Below are 18571 nucleotides of genomic sequence, written 5' to 3' on the forward strand. Positions count from 1 at the left end.
GTTTGCCGAATTAGTTTGTGTGATTTAGGTATTTTGCTTCGCTGTATCCCTCCCTTGGTGACCTATTTGTTCTGAGTGTCGTTTGTTGTTCTTTTTGTGTTTTTTACTTATCTCTGTAAACTTTTGTGCTGTATAAAAATGTAAATCTGACAATTAAAAATAAAGTATAAAAAAAAAAAAAAAAAAAAAGAAGTATGATAATGCAATAAACATAACATAAAACAAAAGAAATGGATATTAAATGGAATAAGGAATTCTGAAGTGATGTGTCTTAATTCTAGATTTAAAGATTGAAAGTAACTGAATATTACGAAGATCAGGGGGAAGTGTGTTCCAAAGATGGGGAGCAGAGCAGCTGAAGGCACTGTGAAACAGATGGCAGAAGAGGACCTGAGGGAATGGAAATGTGTGGTGACATGAAGGAGTTCTGAGAGATAGGAAAGTGGCAGGTTATGTGTAGTGAGAAGCAGGATTTTGAACTGAATGCGGTAGTGAACAGAGAGCCAATGAAGATGCTGTAGAAACGGGATGATATATTAAGTGGAAGATGTCCTAGTGATGATCTGGACTGCAGAATTATGAAGGAGTTGTAGCTTGTGAATAGTTTTTTGGGGGAGACCATACAAAATGGAGTTGCAGTAATCAAGACGTCAGGTAACAAGACTATTGACAAGGATGGCAGCTGTATGGGAAGAGAAAGAGGGACGAAGGCGATTAATGTTTCTGAGATGAAAATAAGCAGAGCATGTGATGTTATTAATATGTGATCGGAATGAAAGAGTGCTGTCTAGAGCGACACCCAGACTCTTCACCATAGTGGATGGGAAGATGGAGGAGTTATCAATGGTAATGAGAAAAGTGTGTATTTTACTAAGTATAGATTTAGTGTCAATTAGGAGGACTTCAGTTTAATTGCTATTAAGTTTCAAGAAGCTGGAGGAAAACCAGGATTTGATTTCCTGGAGACAATCAGAAAGGGAAGAGGGTGGTGGAATATTGGATGGTTTGGATGAGATATTGAGTTGGATGGCATTGGCATAACAATGGAAGTGTATATTGTGTTTTCTAAAAATGTCTCCAAGGGGAAGGAGGTCAATGATAAATAGAAGATTGCCAAGTCCTGAGCCTTGTGGTAAACGAAAGGAAACAGAAAAGTGTTGGGAAGAGTAGGGACCAAGTTGGATATACTGAGAACGGTTAGAGACAAACCTGGGAAGGGGTGTGTGGGAGATACCAATTGAGATGAGTTTGTCAATGAGGATGGTATGAGAAATTGTGTCAAAGTCCAGAAGGATGAGAATAGTTAAAAGTCTTTAATCAGGTGCAAGTAGGAGGAGATCATTTGTGATTTTTATTAGAGCTGATTCAGTACTATGGTGGGGTTTAAAACCAGATTGAAATTGCTCCTACAGGTTATTATCGGAAAGATGAAAGTGAAGTTGAGAGGCAACAGCTGTGATGATTCTGGAGGTTTTTGTATTTTGTATTTCCTGGTGGGCCGTCTTGGCAATTGATTGGCAGCTCTTCCCCACTCCCTCTACACCTGTGGCAGATCAGGCTCATCAGGAGACAGATGGTACTTAAGGCCGTGGTGGGAACCAGACCAGCGCTGGAGCATTGTTTTGCCTCTGTGGTAAAGTGCTGAGCCTTAGAGACTTTCTAGTTTCTCTTTGTGAACTCTTCCTGAGCTTTCTGCATTTTTTGTGTTTTTTTTACCTACCTAGGACAACCTGACCTGTGTGGATCCAGTCTGGTCTGTTTTGGAAACCTGCCTCGAGGATAAGCTACCAACCTGTTTGCCTGTGCCTGTCTGCCTGCCTAAAAAGGGGATACTTACCTGTTGCCTCCTGGAGAATCTGCTAACCTGCTACTGGGAAATACTCACCTCCTATACTCACCTCCGTGCTGTGGATCGCTCTTCGCACAGTAAGAACTCTCACCTGGAAATCAGTCCTATAACACTTACCTGTTCTGTCACCGAAGCAAACCCGAAACTCACCACGTCCTCTGCTTCCAGGTCCTGGTTCCTGTTATTACCTCACCATACCCGATTCACTGTAAAATAAACTCACTTCCTGCTACATTGGTCTCCCGTGTCTGTCTGACGCCGAGCTGCTCACTTTAGAAGAAGTTCAGAATCCTGACAACAGCTTTCTCAAGTATTTTTGAACGAAATGGGAGATACAAAATTGGGCATTGGTTATTGAAGTCAATAGGATCAGTACCAGGTTTTTTAATGATCGAAATGATGTCTGCTGTTTTAAATGAAGAGGGAACAATGCCAGTAGTCAGAGAAGAATATAGGATCAAAGTTACTAGTGGAATGAGAGAAGGGAAACAAGCTTTAACCAGGGATGTAGGCAGGGGATCTAGTCTACAGGTGGAGGGTTTAGATTTATGGACCAAATTTGAGATTTCAGCAACTGAAGGCAGAATAAACTGTGACAGTGTGGAGGGGGAAGAGATGATGGGGACAGTGAAGAATATGGAAGCACTTGTATTCAGGACTGTTTGTTTATGGATGTTATCTATTTTGTCATTGAAGAAAGACATAATGAAATTACAAAAGTCACTTGAGAGAAGATGGGGAGAGAAGAAATTGGGAGATTGTGTGCTGTTATTAACAATGGATAAAAGGGTTTTGGTGTTACCTTTACTATTTATGATTAGGTTGGAAATACGAGTTGCTTTGGCAGTGTTAATGGCATCCTTATAGTAAAGAATGTGGTTAATATACATATTCTTATGGACAGTGAGGCCAGTTTGTCTGTACAAACACTCAACTTGGCAACCTCTAGACTTAAATTCCCTAAGTGTAGGAATGAACCAAGGTGCTGAGAGTGTGAAAGTAACTGTCCTGGATTTGATGGGGGCAAAAGAGTTTAAAAGAGTTTACAGGTTGGTATTATAATAGTGAACAAAATCATCAGGCATATAAGAGGTGTCAGGATAAGGTAAGATAGAAATGAGAGTTTTGTTATGTAACAAGCAACAAGGCGATCCAAAGCGCTTTACAACAGAAACAAAAACAGAATCCAATACAGTAGGTACATAATGAAACACAAAAAAGAAAAACACATCAATCATGTATAATCTAAATAAAATATAGGATAATCTAAATAAAATCACAAAACCAGACATATCTAAGCATGAGCTGAGAAAGTCAAAATAGTAGCTAAAATAATCTAAATGAAATAGAATAGATATAGAAATACAGAAGTAAAACCATCAGTCATGTATAATCTAAATGAGATATAGGATAACCTAAGTAAAATCATGAAACTAAACATATCTATGTCAATATCCCTAATATTGCGGAAGAATATAGTACAGAGTCCATTAATTTTAGAGAATGTGAGCTTCATATAAAAGGAACTAACACATGGTCTGTGTTAGTGCCCATGATGATGTCTACTGAACTCAATGTTTTCAGTTTCTGCTGTGCTGTAATATAAAGTCCATGTAAAACATCACTGTACTGCAGGTAACAATAAATACAAAGAAAAAGAAGAATATTTCTACATTTCTTTGTAAATTTCTTTGTAAATGCTGGTCAGAAACTGTGGCTGTAGTCTGGTGTGTGATGCAAAAGACTTTCAATTCACAACACAAACCTGTCTTTTGAAAGTTTTATGAAAAATGTCGATATTTATATCTCATCAGATGCTGCAGCAGCCATGATGTATGTTCGTCACATCAGATGAAGCCTGAAAGAAACCAAACACTGGTTTCAACAACTGAATTTAATTTACAGATTCACCCTGTTCCAGAGTGATGGGTGCATCAGGGTAAGAAGAGAGGCAGGTGAAGTGTTGCACCCATCATGGCTAGTGCCTACTGTACAAGCCTGTGGGGGAAGTGCTATGATCTGGGGTTGCTGCAGTTGGTCAGGTCTAGGTTCAGCAACAGTATGAGCTCAAAGAATGAGGTCAGCTGACTACCTGAATATACTGAATGAACAGGTTATTCCATCGATGGATTTTTTCTTCCCTGATGGCACGGCCATATTCCAAGATAACAATGCCAGGATTCATCAGGCTCCAATTGTGAAAGATTGGTTCAGGGAGCATGAGACATCATTTTCACACATGGGTTGGCCACCACAGAGTCCAGACCTTAACCCCACTGAGAATCTTTGAGATGTGCTGGAGAAGGCTTTGCGCAGCGGTCAGACTCTACCATCATCAATGCAAGATCTTGGCGAAAGATTAATGTAACACTGGATGGAAATAAATCTGGTGACATTGCAGAAGCTTATCGAAATAATGCCACAGCAAATGTGTGCTGTAATCAAAGCTAAAGGTGGTCCAATGAAATATTAGAGTGTAACTTTTTCTTTGGTGCCAACTTTTTTTTTGGCCAGGCAGTGTACATCTCTCCCTCTCCCTCAGTAGTTCCTATTAGTCTGCTTCAACCACCCACACCTGTCTCTTGTTTGTAATCAGTCATCTGTGTTCATTTTGCAGTCACCCTCAGGTTTAAAACCAGGTCTTCCTCATTTACTTGCTGGTTCATTTTCACTTCTGTGTGCTGTCTGGTTCTCCTTGTGTCACGCCTCTTTGTGTCTTTGCAACCCTGAGGTTTTGTAAGTGTTTGTTATGTAGTTTTAGTTGCTGCCTCATCAGCCTTTTGTTTTGAATATTTTGTAAAAAAAATAATTTCTGTTGAAGTATAAGTCTGCACATTGGATTAGCCTCAACCACAACCAACAAAAATACAACTTACAGTCAGTGGAGACGATATACATTTTAGTAGCAGCAGTTTTTCTGGGTGTGGTTATCAAACACGTTTTATCCCCTGAAGGAGAACTGCACCAATAAAAGTGGATTTATAATAAAAAATAAACTCTAGATTCTGAGATGCAGCAAAACAAAACCCATGTCTGTTATTTCTTCCTTTGAAAAGCCAATATGAACTATTTTTATGTATCTTTGTCTCTTATTGAAGTTTTCTGACTCCTCTTCCTGGTAACAGAGTTGGTTCACTTCAGACTTTCTTAGACTGTCTTTAATGGAAATAAAATTTACAGAGAACCGACACAGTTGGGTCTGTACTTTACACCACACCCTGAATCTAAAACAAATAGAGTCTTCAATAATCATGTTGGTCTAATCTCTGATCAGTTTACATTCAATGATGTCAATAAGTGACTAAAGTAACGAGCTGGCTGTTTTTATCCATCCTGAACACAAGATATACAAATAATATGACATATAGGCTGTTTTAAATAGTATTTACTCACCTTGTTTAAAGACGTCAAGAGATCACTAATGTGACAGGAATATCAAAGACAGCTCATCTGGAACACTCATAATGAAGACGTCAAACAGGTTCTTAGTTAAAAAACCTGATTAGGCACGCCCTGACAGGGTAGGGCGTCGCGGGTTCACGCAGCCTGTTTGTCTCTCAGTGCTTTATTTCTCAGAGTCAAACTATATTAACACTAAAACGCTTATAATTGTATGCCCAAGATTATAGCAAAGGTTTGTGTTGTTTACCTTCCCCGTAAAACATCACTGTACTGCTGGTAACAATAAATATGAAGAAGAAGAATATTTCTACATCAGTATAATTTCTTTCTAACTGCTGGTCAAAAACTGTGGCTGTAGTCTGGTGTTTGGGGCAAAAGAGATTCAAAACTATACAAAAACTTAAACATCAAAAACACAGCAGCCATGATGCCTGTTGGTCACATCAGATGAAGCCTGAAAGAAACCAAACACTGGTTTCAACAATTGAATTTAATTTGCAGAGATTGTCGATGCAAATGTTTCATAAACCTCAACAGCTGGACCACAGTGAGCCCTGAGGAATCTGTCTTTGCAACTTACTGCAGAGACATCAGGTGTAGTTAATAAATTACAGACTCATATTGTCCATTCTGAGACCAAAACATCACATAACGAGTATTTATTCTCACCTCACAGGTTGGAGAAAATAAAGTTATTATAATGAAGTATTTTGACCACACAGAAGGAAAACTAGGAGTTTTTTTATAAGTTTCAAAATGAAAGTGTGAATGAGTCTTAATGTTGAAGAAGAAAAAAAATGTTTTTAAGACTAAAGCCTGAGGAAAAAACGGTTTTACTCACAGAACCTGTTTCAGCCCTTCAAAATAAGAGTCTAACACAAACACTGAGTGCTAACCTCAAAAACTGTCTCTAAACACCTTAAGTTTATAAAAACAGAATATATCATTGTTCTCCAGTAGAACAGATACTGCAGCTGAGTTCAGAGAGTATTTGGAAATCAACACTCAGTGTTTGTTTAAGACTCTGATTAAAGAGTCCATTTCCACCACTTTCACAAGAAAAGAGTCAAAGGTGTTAAATCATAATTATGAAGAATCCTCTGGGGGGGAAACCTGCAGGATTTAGAAGGCCTGATTTCAGCAGCAAAGTCTTTATTTTTGTTTGCTAATTATAATCACACAAACAAACAAAACACAGCTTTCAGTCGGTGGAGGCGACAGGCATTTTAGCAGTAAAGTATTTTCAGGTGTGGTTATCAAACAAGTTTTACCCCCTGAAGGAGAACTACTTTTATTCTCTCATTGTGTTTAAAGGCGTCACCAGGTCACAGAAGTGAAAGTAAAATAAAATACCTTGAAATGACGGTGAATAGTGATGGGAACAGTTCTTTTGAGTGTATCAAATTTCTAGAATCAGTTCATTAAAACGATTTGTTTAAAAGATTCATTTACTAAATTGTTCAGTTCATTCATGCAGTATGTGAGTGAGACAGCGCCACTTCCAGCACAGTCCTAACAAACCAATCACTCCTCAGCTCACTCCAATCATCTGTGCACGCATGCATGAATTAGCATTTCATTCACTGAACGAATCTCTCCCCTGCTCTCTCTGACAGACTCCTCTCTCTCTGTTGCCGATGTTCACAAGTGACACAACACTACAGCAGCGAGCAGCACGTTCATGTAAACACGTCCTCTTCTTTTATTATTATTAAAACTTTAAAATGCAGAGTTTATCAATTAATGTAAACAAAATGTCATTAGCATTATTTAACTATGGCATTTTTTGGAAACTTGCTTCCCTAGACCTCTCCCTTTGCCAGCCATAAATTCACCTCATCTCCTTCTTTTAAATACAATATTCTCTGTTGGGGTCTGGGAGTCTGCTCATTCTTTTCTGCAGTTCCTTCAGTTGTCCATAAGATGTTGTCGATGAGCAGAGAGTCTGCAGCTGATTGCTCACTCCTGCAGTCAGTTAAGGCCAATCACTGAGGAGTATGGGGAGCCTGCTGCCAGTACTGATGGCCAAATGAAGCCTCATGAAGCAGTGAGGCTTTCCAGCCCGTTGCTCAAAGGTTCATTACTCGGTGCTTCATTCATTGCTCACCAGTGACATCTGCTGTTGAACTGAAACTGTGACAGCCTTGTCACCTAAACAAACCATACTTCCAAAAATATTACACCATAGCAGTCAGTGTATGCAATATTGTCACAATAAAGTTTTTGTCAAACCCACATCTAGTAACAGTAGTGTCTATTGAACCCTTTTTAACTGTTTCTTTGTAGTTCTGATTGATTTGTACCCAAAATAATCCTGCTAATATGTATATTGACTGTCAGATGTGGTTGTGCTTTTTTTTATGTCATGGCCTGATTTGACAATAAATATATCTGGTACTTTAGTGTCTTGGGAGTGGAGTGATTGTTGGGGCAGACACTGTGCGAGGCGGCCTTTATCTGACGCGCCCCCTTTTTACTCTGTACACGGCTCGAAGCCTGCCCATCACAAGCTGCCAGTTAACACCTGAGTGTTAACCTATGTGGTAACGTCAAGCCCTCTGTGGTGCCTGTACTGATCCTTTGCTCTTTTGAGAGATACTTACCCTCTGTTTTTTCTTCTAAAGGTTACCCTGATGAGAGTACGGATTTCACTCCAGCTCGTTCCCTCGACTCCTGGAAATTACTTACCAATTGTCAATAGATTCTCTGCTAACAAGACTCTGGCTGGCAGTCCTAGTACCTCGTTCTTCCATCGTGTGATTGAACCTTGTCCACCCTCCACCATGCCTACTGGTTCTTCACCATTCAACTACATGGATTCATCCAAAAACTCCCTAACCTCCCAGACCACTGCTTTCCTGCATGTGGGTCAGAGAACTTACTAAAACCATGACAGTTTTCCATGTTGTGAACAGTCTTGTCTGTCTTTGTGTATGTTTTTATTAAAAACAATAAGTTGAAGACAAGTAAAGTTCTCTTCTGTAAAATCATAGTTATGTATAACTCTGGAATACATACCTTTAAAGCACACACCACATGATGTGGCATCTTGTTGATTTGGAGGAGTCATTGTGTTACATGCCCATCTAGAGGGATTTAGCCCATAGAGTCTCATAAATGATCTAAAATAAAAGTATAGTTAGGAAACTAAAATGAACTACATATATAAATAATGTAACAGTTATCTTTTATTCAAAGCTAATATCTTCTGCACTTTTTCTACAATTAAGTATGATAATACGAGCATGTTTACCTGGAAATGTCTTAGCGGTGCTTCGTCTTTACTTTGCTCCCCCCTCCCCCCTGGAGGAGCTGGCCTAAGTGGCTGGGGAGGGGGAAGTCTGGGTCTCTCTGCTTAGGCTGCTGCCCCTGCAACCCAAGCAAGAAAATGGATGGATTGATGGATAAATTTTGGTGGTGATCCGGATCATACAATTTTTGAATGACCCTGTGGTCTTGATGAAGGTTTGTGGTCTCTGGGTACTTTAACTTTTTTTCTCTACAAGAACAAGTGAAGTAGGACATACTCCAACCAAAGCAGTTAAGACATTAGGAGAAATATAATCTTCAGCTATATTAGACTAATTCAAGAAGGGTGTAATCACATATCACTTTACTATGTATTTAAAATCTCATTAAAACGGGACACCAGATCAGATTTATCTATCATTAACAGATTGATTGTACCTTATAATTAGATTACTTGATTTATTCACACTCATCATTTTTCAGATCTCAGCAGCTGAGGGCTGAATCTGTCTGTTAAAGGGAATCCTCCATCATAACATTTATACCAAGAAAGAGACCAAATTTGCCTTTTAAGATTTATTAAAATAAAAAATAAAATGAACAATTAAACAACAAATCAACACAACACAAAAATAAAACATAAAACAGTATTAAGTAATTACTTTAAATGATCTGAATATGAATTAACAAGTTATTTAGAAGCAACAATTAACCCTTTGACCTGAAAAAGACTGAATATAAGTTTATCTAAAACATAAGAATCTTTTAAACAGGAGGTTTGGGTTTTATGTTTTACATGCGCAAGAATTTGAACAGTTGAATAAGGAGTTAACTTTAGAATTTGGTCTGAAGGATGTTAATAATTCTGTCAGATTGTTAAATCTGTCTGAGGAAAAACCAGATTAGATGTTTATCAACTTGCATCATCACTGAACTCTGACATCTGCCAAAGGGCTTATCTCCTCCTGTTCAAAGAGGTTCTGTTGTATCCTGACATAAAAACAGGAATAAAAATATGTTAAACATCTTGACTAATTCCTCATTGAATAATTGCATATATTAATTGATATTAAAAATCAAAACAACACCAAGAATCAGTCAGGACAGTTTAGAAAGGTGACTTTAGATCCGAGGGCAGAAAGAAGCCGTCTCCTTAAAGCTACACAGACATTATTTAATGCAGATTATCACCTGACCCTTTCACAGGGAGCATCCTTGTCTGTGGTGGGCAGTTTACTTTCACTGTTGATTAGATAAAATGTCATGTTGGGTGGAGATGACGGAGATGAACCCAGTGCGCAGACTCATTTTAAAAGAAACTAATTTATTTAACTAAAGAACAAACAAAACAAAAGCTGGCGGGGCAGCAAACAAATAGAAACATAAACTAAATCAAAACTAAGAAGAAGATGAACAAGAGTGGGAGCAAGAACGGAACCAGGAACAGGACGGAAACATGCAACAGGCAACTACAACAACAAACAAACAGCAACAAACAGCAATGGACCAGCGAGGAATGGAGAGAAATGACCGGGTTTTAAAGTACAGAGGATGATTATGGTAAGTGGACTCAGGTGTATGGGAGCAATCACAGGCAGGTGGAGATGGGCGTGGCAGGAGAACTGAAAGAGGGTGACTGGGGAGGAGTAATTTGAAAACACAAAACATGAGGAGGACGGAACCCAAATGAACCAAGAAGAAAACAAAAACCAGATAACTAAAAATAGGGGGAAAAAAACACAAACCAGAGAACTTAAATAAAAATAAAACAAAAACAAAACCCAGAAAAAGCCAAATCACCACATAAAAGTTGTTCAAGAGTCAAGTCCCAAAGCTTGAGTCCAAGTCTAATCCAGAGTCTTTAGAGGGCGAGTCTGAGTCAAGTATCAAGTTTTTGTTTATAAAGTTTAAATAGGATTTGAGTCCAAGTCTCAGACTGGAGTCTCCATCTCCGGCTCACATAAGTTTATATCCAAGGTTTGATAAAATCAGCTACAAATGTTTGATTTCTCAACATGTCATCAGTTTGGGCTGAAAGGCAGCGGGCGATATGCATTCCTTCAAGGAACGCTTTTAATTTAAACTTCTTTCTTCAGATTATTTGTTTAACATTGATGTTCTTTATATTCTCCAGTTTTTCATGTTATCTGCTTAAACTTCTAGTTTTTCCTTCTTTGAATGTCCGTCTTTTTAGAGCAAAGCCCTGATTTGACAAAAGTAACAGAAACAGTATTTGTCCTTGACATTCTGTAGTTCCTTTTTATGTTTTTCAATCAGAGACTTCAGTTCTTTGTTATATTTCTCTTCAGCTTGTTTTCTGGCCTCCTCTTCATGTTTCTTCTTCTCATCCTCCATTTGTTTTTTGTATTTTTCCTCTAGTTCTTTCCTCTCCTTCTCTTCTCGTTCTCGTCTCTTCTTCTCATCTTCTTTTATTTTATTTTCATATTCTTCTCTTTCTTTCTCAAATTCCTCTTGAAGCTTTTTCAGTTTTATTTGCTCCTCTTTACGTCTCTCTTCATCCTCTTCTTGTTGTTTTTCCCATCTCTCTTTTCTTTCTCTCTCCCAGTCTTTTAGTTTTTCTTCCATCTCTTTTTTGTTTTGTTCCAGTTTTCTGTGAATATTTTCTTTTTCTTCTGATTCTGATTTGATTTTTTCCTCCAAAGCTTCTCTCTCTCTCTCCCACTTCTGTTGCTGTCGTTCTTCTTCTTCTTTTCTTCTCTTTTTTTCTTCTTCTCTTTTTTCCTGGTCTTTCTTTCTCTGCTCTTTCTCAGTTTTGATTTTTTCCTTCATTTCTTTAAGTTGTTCAGCTTTTAGTTCTCTCTCCTTTTCCATTTCTGCTCTCTGTTCGTCCATTCTTCTTCTCATTTCTTGTTTTTCTTCCTCATGTTTTCTTTCAAGCTCCTTCTTCTGTTTTTCCATCTCTTCTTCCTTTTCCTTCAGGATTCTCTTCATTTCTTTCTGGATCGCAGCTTCAGCTTCTTGCAGCATCTCGTTGGTGTAGCAGCTGCCTCCATTTTCTTTCACCATGGTGTCGATCTTCTCTATCAGCTCACTGACTTGTGAGCGATTCTGTTTATTGTAGTTATTAAACACATGATATCTGTGTCCACAGTCAGCAATGAGCTTCTTACATGAATCATTGCGACTATCTTTAACATAATCATCAATGGACAGATCTTCATGCTCCAGTGTGTCTCCTTTTGTAAAAAGAACAATGGTAAATTTTTCAGCATTCTTTCCAAAAACTTGCTTCAGTTGTTTTAGTGTCTCCTTCTCCTCTGGTGTGAATCTGCCGATCTGTAAAACCAGCAGGAAGACATGAGGTCCTGGAGCCAGAAGATTGATACATCTCACCATCTCCTCATTGACCTGCTCATCGGTCAAACTGGTGTCAAACAGACCAGGAGTGTCGACAACAATAACAGGACGACCATCAACCTCACTTTGAGCTTTCTGATAGTATTTAGTCACTGAATCTTGAGCTAATTTTGAGATGAACTCATCTCTTCCCAGAACGGTGTTTCCTGAAGAACTCTTTCCGCTGCCAGTTTTCCCGATCAGAACAATCCTGAGACTCTCTGGACTCTGCTTGTCATTGGTGTCTGTGAAGTTAGAGCAGAATTAATTTAAAATATGATTATGAATTATTGACAAACTGTAGATATAAAAGTTATTTATTGATGCCATAGTTTATGTTGTACAAACATCTCATCAGGCCCAGAGACTCAACATCTGTTTGCTGTAATATGAATTATAAGAAACCACTTTCTGATGAGGCCTCAGGAACTCTTTCATGCATGAATTATAACTTCACCCAGGATTTTTTCCCCAAAGTGTTTTTATTTTTCTTGCGGTGGTAAAAATAATCTTTGAAAAAAATTAATTTCTTCAAGAACTTTTCCACATGTCCACTCAGGTGGACAGCATATGTTTAGAGATTTTTTTACTAGATCGCAGTGTACTAATGCACTAGTTTCCACTTCAGTGATCTGTGTGCATAAAAACCTTTAAATATATGAGGAAATGGCTTTTAAATAGCTGTCCACTGCAGTGGCCACCATGCATGAAAGGGTTTAACACCAAATGAATAACAATAACCATCTGGTTGTTCTAAATTATATGAATACATTTTTACTTTACTTTTATTCATGAAAAGTTTTGTTACATTTATTTAATTTTAACTCTATCAGATGACAGCTGAGTTTGACAGTGCACTATACGTTAATGTATTTTATTATACACTCACCTACCAATTTATTTGGTCCACCTGTTCAGTTTCTTGTTAACACAAATAAGTAATAAGCCAATAATAATAATACATTTAATTTAAAAGGTGCCTTTTAGGGCACACAAGGTCACCTTACAAAATAAAAGCATTAAAAACTTTAACATAGACAACAAATTAAAAACAAAAGAAAGAATTGGTGGGACAAGTGTGACCATCTGCTTTGAGGTTGTTGTGATCAGAGATGTTCTGCAGACCTCTTTTAGAACCAGTGGTTATTTGAACAGCTGCTGTTTTTCTGTCTTGTCCAACCAGTCTAACCTTTGACCCCTGATATTAACAAGGCTTTTTTGTCCACACATCTCCCGCTCACTGGATATTTCCTCTTTTTTGAACTATTCCCAGCAAATCAGTTTCTGAAATACTGACTTTTGTTTTGAAATGGGGATGTTGAAATAAACTGAATTGAATTAAATAGAATAGAGACAAACAAAAAAATATTCTACTAAAATTCTGAAAGCAAACATCCATCCATCCATTTTCTTCCGCTTATCCGGGGTCGGGTCGCGGGGGTAGCAGCCTAAACAGGGAGACTCAGCCTTCCCTCTCCCCAGCCGCTTTCCAAGGCATTCCCAGGCCAACCGAGCAACATAGTCCCTCCAGCGTGTCCTGGGTCTTCCTCTAGGCCTCCTACCGGTGGGATGTGCCCTGAACACCTCACCAGGGAGGCGTCCAGGAGGCATCCTAACCAGATGCCCGAGCCACCTCAGCTGGCTCCTCTCGACGTGGAGGAGCAGCGGCTCTACTCTGAGTCCCTCCCAGATGACTGAGCTTCTCACCCTATCTCTAGGGGAGAGCCCAGACACCCTGCGGAAAAAACTCATTTCAGCTGCTTGTATCCGAAATCGGATTCTTTCAGTTACTATCCAAAGCTCGTGACTATAGATGAGGGTAGAACGTAGATCGACCGGTAAATCGAGAGCTTCGCTTTTTGGCTCAGCTCTCTCTTCACCACGACAGATCAGTACAGAGCCCGCCTCACTGCAGACGCTGCACCAATCCACCTGTCGATCTCCCGCTTCATTTTTCCCTCATTCGTGAACAAGACCCCGAGATACTTAAACTCCTCCACTTGGGGCAGGACATCTTCTTCAACCTGGGGAAAGCACTCTACCCTTTTCCGTCTCAAGACCATGGTCTCGGACTTGGAGGCTCATCCCGACCACTTCATACTCAGCTGCAAACTAATCCAGTGAAAGCTGTAGATCATGACTTGATGAAGTCAATAGGACCACATCAACTGCAAAAAGCAGAGATGCGATCCTAAGGCCACCAAAACAGATCCCCTAAACACCTTGGCTGCGCCTAGAAATTCTGTCCATAAAATTATGAACAGAATTGTGACAAAGGGCAACCTTGGCGGAGTCCAACTTTCACTGGAAACAAGTCCGACTTACTGCCGGCAATGCGGACCAAGCTCTGACACCGGTCATACAGAGACCTAACAGCCCGTATCAAAGGGCCTGGTACCCCATACTCACAGAGTATCCCCCACAGGATTCCCCGAGGGACACGGTTGAACACCTTCTCCAAGTCCACAAAACACATGTGGACTGGTTGGGCGAACTCCCACGCATCCTCCAGTACCCTCTCAACCTCACACACCAGCTCAGGCACCTTCCCCACCAGAGAAGTGACATTCCAGGTCCTGAGAGCCAGCTTCTGTAGCTGAGGATCAGACTGCCAAGGTCCCTGACTTCGGGCACTACCTGTTCCACATTGCACCCGACCTGCAAACACAAAGTCATATAAAGTAAAATAACACCAATGAAATCTTTACCTGTGCCTGTGGTCTTTGTTTCCAGCTGAGCCTGTAGCTGTAAATTCTTCTCCATTTGGCCACGTGTGAATGTTTCAGTTGTATAACAGCACAGATACTTTCTGTCAGAAATATATTTTTCCACAGTCTCCAGCAGTTTTGGGATCTGCTTCTTGTCCTTGATGTTGACAACAACATATCTTCCTCCACAGCTCTGACTGAGCTCCTGGATCTTATTGTTCTTCTTTACAAAGTTAACAACAGCTGGAGCTGCAGGATCTGAGTCCACAGTGAACAGAATCATGGTGAAGTCATTGACTCGAGAGCTGAATGTGTCCTGGATGGTCTGTAACTCTTCCTTGTCTTCATCAGTGAGGAGACCCAGAGGTAGGACCAGGATGAAGACATGGACGCCCTCAGGTTCACAGAGGGAGACACACCTGAATGATTCCTCCATCACCTCCTGGTGGGGTTTCTCGTACAGAGGAGGCAGCTCCACCACAGAAACCAGACGTCCACACACCTCTCCCTGATGTTTAACACTCTCTGATGGCTTGGAGGCTGGATGAAGATCTGTCTGACCTAAAATGGCTTCAGCTGCTGAAGTCTTTCCTGCTCCTCTTCTCCCAAACAGAACCAGGTTTAAAGGAGGTTTGATCAGGTCAGAGTTTGGTTTGCTGCTCTCTTCTCTGAAGGTGAGGTTTCTTCTTTTGTTCTGGTCCACAATGTTTTTAATACTCATCATTATCAGTCTGTGGTCTTCTCTAAACATGTTGTAGGATCTTCCTCCACATTCTCTGAGTAGATTTTTAACCGGGTCATTAAAGTCATGGTCATGTGTTACAACAACCAGTGAATGTTTGAAGGCATCTTGACCAAACAAACTCAGGATGAACTTCAGTGTTTTTCTGTCATCTTCAGTGAATTCTGAAGGTTTCACTAACAGCAGCAGAACATTTGGTTCAGGAGGACAGTGGACTGTTACACACTTCTTCACTTCTTTTATGATGTCCACTATTGACTGACTGAACAGGTCAGGAGTTTTCACGACTGTTACTAGTCTTCCTTCCCACTCTCCACTGAACACACAGGATGATGAAGGTTTCTGGTGAGGAACATTTTGAGGCTCAGTGATGAATTTAGCAAGTTTAGTTTTTTTGTAGTCACTTTTCCCCAACAGCACAATCCTGAATGCTGAAACTGTAACACAGAGAGAAGTTCACAATGATACAGAGTAAAAGAGAAAACTTTAGTGATCACAGAAAAACACTCAAGAAAACTCAAAAGCAAATAAAACTCCAGCATTTTGCTATCATGGTCAGATTTGATGAGTTTCCTCTGTGGGCTTTTTAACTGAACTCATGTTTACCACCTTTCATCCAGAGATACATACAGAAGAGCTTTACAGACAAAAGGAAGACATGAAAAGGAAACAGGGAAGTTCAAAATGTGGTTTTAGAAACTCCAGTGACTAAAGTTAGATGTTTTCTGGGGGGGGCAGAAAACTCAGGAATAAGGCCAAATAAATACAGTAAAACTTTTATAAACGTCAGCAGTAATAACACCCAGTTATACCAACCGGTGTCCCAGAAGTTAAAGCTGCTTCTTTGGTCCCCACACTGACCAGCAATGAAATTGCTTAGCTGTTATTTTAACAAAACTAAAATAGATTAAACTTAAATTAATAAAAGCAGATAACACTAGGTAACAAAATTTACCTTTTTGTCTTGTTTCTAGGTTAAAACTATAAATTCCTAGGTCTTTAAAAATAAACTAAATCAATTTGATAAAGACCCTTTTGAATGTATGTAACTAATCTGTTTAGACTCAAACTGTGGAAAAAGAAGAATTCAGAATGTCTGTCTGGATTTTCATAAGTAAATATGTGATGTTGTAACTTACCATCAGATGAAGGGTTTTTCCAAAAGGAGTCTACAGAAAGGAATTTATTTATCATACTGCTACCTGTGAAAACATAACATTATTTTATAAGTATAATTAAATACAATTTGCACTTTTAAAAACTTTTCTTTTTACTTTTAGAGTTGTTTCATCACTTACTGAGTCCTTTAATAGCAGCCATAGTCCATGGTTTTGCTGTTTCGTTCTGTCCCTGATGGTCACCTGGTAAGGTTGGTTTTGCTTCTTCAAACTCCTCATAGCTCACATGCTCTCCATTGTTTTCTTTTACAATTTGACCAAAGCGAGTTATCAGCTCTGAACGTTCAATGTTCTCCATCTTTAAGTATCTGAATCTACATCTGAGGATCAGGTCTTTCAATGGAGGATTTAAAACTGAACCTCCCTGTCTGGGTGTCAGAATCAGTATCAGTGAATGATCAAATGATCGATCACTGAAACCTTCAAGGACTGAGTAGATCCTGGTTTTCTCTTCCTCAGTGAAGTCTTCAGGCTGTAGAACCAACAGGAACACATGGGGTCCAGGTTCAGAAGCTTTCTCACAGTCTTTAACAAACTCTGTCTGTTTGTCAGCTGTCAGAAACTTCAGGTCTGGAGTGATGATGACAGATAGTTTTTTCTCCTCCAGTGGTACACTGACTTTCACACAGGTGTCAAAGACCTCCTTGAAAGCATCAGATCCCAGTATGAAGTTTCCCACTGAGTTCCTCTGAGACCAGCTGCCTCCCAGCAGAACAACCCTCAGCTCAGACACTGAAATAAAGAAACCAAGACCAATAACTGAGAGAACACTTATTATTATACACCTAGGATATAATTTAGCCAAATAAAATATGAAGTCAAATCAGCTCCAGAACAGTTCAGACTCAGTTCAGTTAAACTCACGGTCAGATGGTATAAAATCATAACTCTGGCTTCGCTTCAGAGGCTCCATATCTGAAAAGACAGAGATATAAGTTATTTGTTGACAGTAAATTGTCTCATTATGTCTCATTACAGTTATGTTAAAATAGGAATCTCCTTTTTGTATTTTAGTTAACTATTTTAGTGCTGATCTTACACTCCTGTGTGGCTGAATTTCCAGGTCCTCTCAGTGTATCATTACAGAATACTTTTCTTTTAAATTCATTTGTGCTGCACAAATCAACTACAATGAAAATAAACAATTCTTGCTTCAAAAATAAGTGTTAAAAAAGTTTAAAACTTATTTTAATCCGTCTTGGTGAGTAAATGGATCACCAAGTATTCTGAGTATCAAACATGAATTAAAAAATGTACAAGTCTACACTGTTTTTTAACTTGGTGTTTTCAGTCTCTGTTGTGCTGTAATATAAAGTCTTTGTAAAACATCACTGTACTCCAGGTAACAATAAATATGAAGAAGAATATATACTGCTGGTCAGAAACTGTGGCTGTAGTCTGGTGTTTGGGGCGAAAGAGATTCAAAACTATACAAAAATGTAAACATCAAAAACCTATTTGGAACTTACAATAACAACACAAACTTGTCTCTTTTAAAGTTTGGTGTAAAAATGTTTATATCTCACCAGATGCTGCAGCAGCCATGATGTCTGTTGGTCACATCAGATGAAGCCTGAAGAAACCAAACACTGGTTTCAACAACTGAATTTAATTTACAGAGATTGTCGATGCAAATGTTTCATAAACCTCAACAGCTGGACCACAGTGAGCCCTGAGGAATCTGTCTTTGCAACTTACTGCAGAGACATCAGGTGTAGTTAATAAATTACAGACTCATATTGTCCATTCTGAGACCAAAACATCCCATAACGAGTATTTAGTCTCACCTCACAGGTTGGAGAAAATAAATAAATGCAGTCTCAGTGGGTGTTCTCTAAAACATCTTTTTACTGCACACTTTGATAAAATAAAATTATTATAATGAAGTGTTTTAGCTCCTCCACGTCGAGAGGAGCCAGTTGAGGTGGCTCGGGCATCTGGTGAGGATGCCTCCTGGACGCCTCCCTGGTGAGGTGTTCTGGGCACGTCCCACCAGGAGGAGGCCCAGAGGAAGACCCAGGACACGCTGGAGGGACTATGTTTCTCGGCTGGCCTGGGAACGCCTTGGGATTCCCCCGGAGGAGCT

The 18571-nt window shown here is 39.4% G+C and overlaps 2 protein-coding genes across 2 annotated transcripts in view; both read right to left on the reverse strand.

Annotated features, from left to right (window-relative positions):
* The window catches only part of LOC108244532, a 21131-nt gene extending 15826 nt beyond the window's left edge, over positions 1-5305 (reverse strand). The window contains exons 1-2 of the mRNA XM_037979481.1: positions 5243-5305; positions 3615-3707 (exon numbers count right to left, since the gene is read on the reverse strand). The gene's annotated coding sequence lies outside the window, so the exon portion shown is untranslated. The remainder of the gene's footprint in view (positions 1-3614; positions 3708-5242) is intronic.
* Positions 5306-10651: 5346 nt separating this feature from the next.
* LOC108228614 (GTPase IMAP family member 8) lies at positions 10652-18356 on the reverse strand. Its single transcript, XM_017404197.3, has 6 exons — positions 18012-18356; positions 17350-17400; positions 16606-17217; positions 16447-16509; positions 14566-15744; positions 10652-12102 (listed from the first exon to the last, which is right to left on the reverse strand). Exons 1-6 carry the CDS (start codon positions 18028-18030, stop codon positions 10691-10693), a joined length of 3336 nt encoding a protein of 1111 aa, XP_017259686.1. The 5' UTR covers positions 18031-18356; the 3' UTR covers positions 10652-10690.
* Between the last annotated feature and the right edge of the window lie 215 nt (positions 18357-18571).

The sequence above is a fragment of the Kryptolebias marmoratus genome, linkage group LG1, assembly GCF_001649575.2.
Source record: "Kryptolebias marmoratus isolate JLee-2015 linkage group LG1, ASM164957v2, whole genome shotgun sequence".
Taxonomy (NCBI): domain Eukaryota; kingdom Metazoa; phylum Chordata; class Actinopteri; order Cyprinodontiformes; family Rivulidae; genus Kryptolebias; species Kryptolebias marmoratus.